This window comes from Malaclemys terrapin, chromosome 4 (genome assembly GCF_027887155.1).
Source record: "Malaclemys terrapin pileata isolate rMalTer1 chromosome 4, rMalTer1.hap1, whole genome shotgun sequence".
NCBI classification, from domain to species: Eukaryota; Metazoa; Chordata; order Testudines; family Emydidae; genus Malaclemys; species Malaclemys terrapin.
In genome coordinates, this window is record NC_071508.1 from 7865780 (window position 1) to 7870270 (window position 4491).

The following is a 4491-nucleotide window of genomic DNA, read 5'->3' on the forward strand; positions in this document are numbered from 1 at the left end:
ATGACCTGGTCAAATTGCACTGAAGCAACAGAATTCATTTTCTCAGGATTCACAGATCGTCTAGAGTTTCAGATCACCCTCTTTGTAGTGTTCCTAGTGATCTATGTGGTTACCCTGCTGGGGAATCTTGGGATAATCGTGCTAATCAGGCTGGATTCTCAGCTACACATTCCCATGTACTTTTTCCTCAGTAATTTGGCTTTTGTAGATTTCTGGTATTCCACATTCATCACTCCCAAGTTCTTAGCTGACGTGATAGCAGAGAGGAAAGTCATATCTTATGCTGCATGTGTATGTCAATACTGTTTTGTCAGTTTCTTTGGGGTTACTGAGTCTTTCCTCCTGGCTGTCATGGCATACGACCGTTACGTGGCCATCTGTAACCCCCTGCTTTATACAGCTCTCATGTCCCCGAGACTCTGTATCCAGCTGGTGGCTGGGTCATTCCTAGCTGGGTTTGTAAATGGAATGATCCAAACTATTACCACGTTAAAATTATCCTTCTGTGGCCCCAATGTCATTGACCTGTTCTTCTGTGACATCTCCCCGCTGTTATCACTCTCCTGCTCCGATACCAGCATCTATCACATGATCCTTTTGGCCGTGGCTTGTGTGGCTGGGGTGTTCACCAGCCTAATTATCTTCATCTCCTATGTTTTCATCCTCTCCACCATCCTGAAGATCAGGTCCACCGAGGGGAAGCGCAAAGGGTTCAATACCTGCACCTCCCACTTGACGATCGTCACCATATTCTATGGCACTGCTCTATTTATCTATATGCAGCCCAACACCAAACATTCACGGGGTCAGGAAAAAGTGGTCTCAGTGTTCTATACGATGGTGACCCCCATGTTGAACCCCTTGATCTACAGCCTGAGGAACAAAGAGGTGAAGAACGCTTTGAAAAGGATCATAGAACTGAGTTTTTTTCCCTAGGGAGGTAAATTTATGAGCAAATGGTGATAATTTCTGGTGAGCGAACATCTGTGTTAGTATGAAAACAACAATGGGTCCTTTTGAAGGAGTTCAAATAATCTTGCTGAAGTAAAGTCTTTGAGTAAAGAGAGAGTTTGAAGCATTTGGAAATGGCCCAGTTTTGTACATTTCACTCATTTTAATGCATTTCTTCAGGTGCCCCAAGTTTAATTTTGTCAAAACCTGGAACCCTCGATTGAGATTTTCAAGGCAGGGCCGGGGATTTAGCCACAGCTCACACCAATAGCATCAGCCAGTGGCTTGTGCTTGTGTCCCTCGAGAAAGAGTTACAGAGCAAGTCAGCTTCCCTAGGGAAGGATATATTAGTACAGGATTGCTTAATTCTCAGGGATCTGACTGAAATAAATTCACCACAGCCGTTTGATGGTTGTTATCTGTGCTCTTCACACAACAACCATTCACCAAAGAAATGACTGAATTCATTTTTCACAGGATTCATCAATTGTCCAGAGTTTGATGTCACCCTTTTTGTATGGTTTTTAATAGTCTGAGCTGTCAGTGTTTTGGGAATCTCGGTATGATCACGTTAATCATCAGCAGCAGTCAGGTTTACACTCCTATGTGCTTTTTCCTCACTAACCTGGCTTTTGTAGATGTCTTTATTTCCACATGCCTCACCGCCAAGGATGTTTTGAAGGGGTCAACAAACATGTGGACAAGGGGGATCCAGTGGACATAGTGTACTTACCGAACAACTTCCTTCCCAAAATAAAAGCCGCTTACTGGGCACCTCCTCTGGTGTTTGTCCTTCCCCAAGCACCGGCCGCCATGACTGGCTACCTTCCTCCTGGCTTGAGAACAACTCCTGGCTGCGTGCATCTAGGGATTCCGGGGTGTCTTCCTCCTCCTCAGCACCTCGCTCCCGCTTTCCTCCTCCTGCTTTGTTGAACTGGGCTCTGAAGTGTCCATGGTGGTACTCGATGAAGCAAAGCTGAAGAAAGCGATTTCTGGGTTTGACTGGAGCCAGACGGAAAAGTGTGATGAGGACTATAGTATCTTTGCTGAAAAATTAAGACGTTGCATAAAAGCAGCTGAAATTGAAAAGATGAAGAAGGCAAAGGGAAGAATCTTGAACGAAACAAAAAGCTTGTTAGAGAAGCGGAGAAATATGAAAAGGAGCTCGGATAACAACCTCGAGTACTCCACTCTGTGCAAGCTTATACGGCAAAAACTAAAGGACGACTTTGAGAACTTCCGGAAAGAAAAGATCCTTAAAACAGCTGAATCACGCAAGAGCCTCAGGACATGCAAGCGGGAATTGGTGCAGTATAGATTGAGCATAACAGCATTGAAGAACAAGGATGGAGAGACAGTAATTGACAAAGCAGGGATGGAGGAGGTCTGCAAGGACTTCTATATAGAACTGTTCAAATCAAGAATCAACGTCCCTCTCCCAACGCTCCACGAGTCAGAAGAACATGTCCCCCCAATAATCGTCAGTGAAGTCCCAAGCGCACTACACCAGATGAAGAAGGGAAAAGCTCCAGGCAAAGATGAAATAACATCAGAAATGATTTCTGCAGGAGGTGAAAAACTTTGGAAGGCCCTCGCTTTAAGATTCAGTCGATATCTTGAAGAAGGAAAAATACCATCAAGCTGGAAGGAGTCGAATACCATCTTGCTGTACAAGAAGGGGGATCGAGAAAATCTTAAGAACTATCGCCCTATATGCCTGCTCTTTCATATCTATAAACTCTTTACAAAGGTGATAACGAACCAACTATCGCAGAGTCTGGATGAACAACAGCCGAGAGAGCAGGCAGGATTTCAAAGAAATTTCAGCACGATTGACCATATATTTACCCTTAGCCAGCTTCTAGAAAGAGCGAGGGAATACAAACTCCCGCTGTGCATTGCTTTCATCAACTATGAAAAGGCCTTCGATAGCATCAAGTTCAACGCAATATTAAAGGCGCTCGCAAAGCAGGGCATTAATACGCAGTACATCAGTTTGTTGAAGGAAGTGAATACTGGATGTACAACAGACATTACTCTCCTCAAAACTCCCCTCCGCATCCCAATCGAGAAAGGCATAAAGCAAGGAGATACAATTTCACCAAAACTATTTACCGCCTGCCTTGAAATGGTTATGAACAAGATCAATTGGAGGAGTGGTGTTAATATAAATGGAAAACTATTATCTCATCTCAGATTCATGGACAACATCATACTAATTGCCGAAAGCACCAACCAACTGCAGAGCATGCTACAAAGACTCGACAAGAAAAGCAGTCAGGTCGGTCTGAAAATGAACCATTGCAAAATGAAATACATGCGATCAGACGTCTTAAGAAAAGCCCGAATAATGGTAACAGGAGAAGAAATTGAAGAAGTGGAACAGTACGTATATTTGGGAAAAATCAACAAGACCACACATACAAATATCTTCAATTCAACAGTGCTGCCAGCCATGATGTATGGAAGTGAAACCTGGGCACTGACAAAGAGAGAAGAACAGCGGCTGTCGGTAGCTGAAAGGGCAAAGGAACGAGCTATGTTGGGAATTTCCCTTCTGGATCATATCCCAAATGAAATGATTAGAGAACGCAGTGGTGTGAAAGATATGTCATGGAAAGCAGATATAATAAGATACGATGGGCGGGCCACATAGCACGGTTCACGGACAATAGGTGGACCACAATCGTTACTGAGTGGTACCCGCGAGAACAGAAGAGACCACCTGGTCGGCCTCCAAGAAGATGGGAAGATGACATTGTTAAACGTTTCGGACGAACATGGAGAAGAAAGGCAAGAATGCGAGAAGAATGGCGGATGTGTTGTGATCGGCGCAGTCTTAACGACAGCTGAAGATCGATCAATCCAGGTGATCCAGGTGAGCCATTAATGATGATTTGGAATCTTGATGACTCCCAGTAACCAGGACCATTGTCTGCAGATGGATGAGTTTTACCTGTGAGTCTTTCTGTATACGTGTGCATCTGAAGAAGTGAGGTTCTTACCCACGAAAGCTTATGCTCCCAATACTTCTGTTAGTCTTAAAGGTGCCACAGGACCCTCTGTTGCTTTTTACAGATTCAGACTAACACTGCTCCCCTCTGATACTTTCTGTATACGTGTGTGCTGACAAGTGGGTAATGAAGTCTTACAGTGACATGTGATCATGTCACCTGGACTGGAATCCATCTTTAACCTGGTGCTTTTCCAGTGAGGGGGGGTGGAAACCCAGAGGGACAAAGGGTTCCCGCCTTATGCAAAAGATATATAAAGGGGTGGAACAGAACAAAGGAGAGAGAGGAACCATCATGAAGAATCCCCTAGCTACCACCTGAGCTGGAACAAGAGCTGTACCAGGGGAAAGAATTATGCCCAGGCCTGGAAGGTGTCCACTCTGAGGAAAAAACTTACTGAAGCATCTCTGAGGGTGTGATTATCTGTATTCAGTTTGGTTAGACATAGATTTGTGCATTTTATTTTATTTTGCTTGGTGACTTACTTTGTTCTGTCTGTTACTACTTGGAACCACTTAAATCCTAC

The 4491-nt window shown here is 44.2% G+C and overlaps 1 protein-coding gene across 1 annotated transcript; it reads left to right on the plus strand.

The window, feature by feature from the left end:
• LOC128835442 (olfactory receptor 1052-like) lies at positions 1-936 on the plus strand. The gene has a single exon (XM_054024933.1). The coding sequence runs from the start codon at positions 1-3 to the stop codon at positions 934-936; it is 936 nt and encodes a 311-aa protein (XP_053880908.1).
• The last annotated feature ends 3555 nt before the right edge of the window (positions 937-4491 follow it).

Coding starts and splice junctions, on each gene's coding strand:
- LOC128835442 (XM_054024933.1), top strand. CDS start 1: ATGACCTGGTCAAATTGCACTGAAGCAACAGAATTCATTTTCTCAGGA.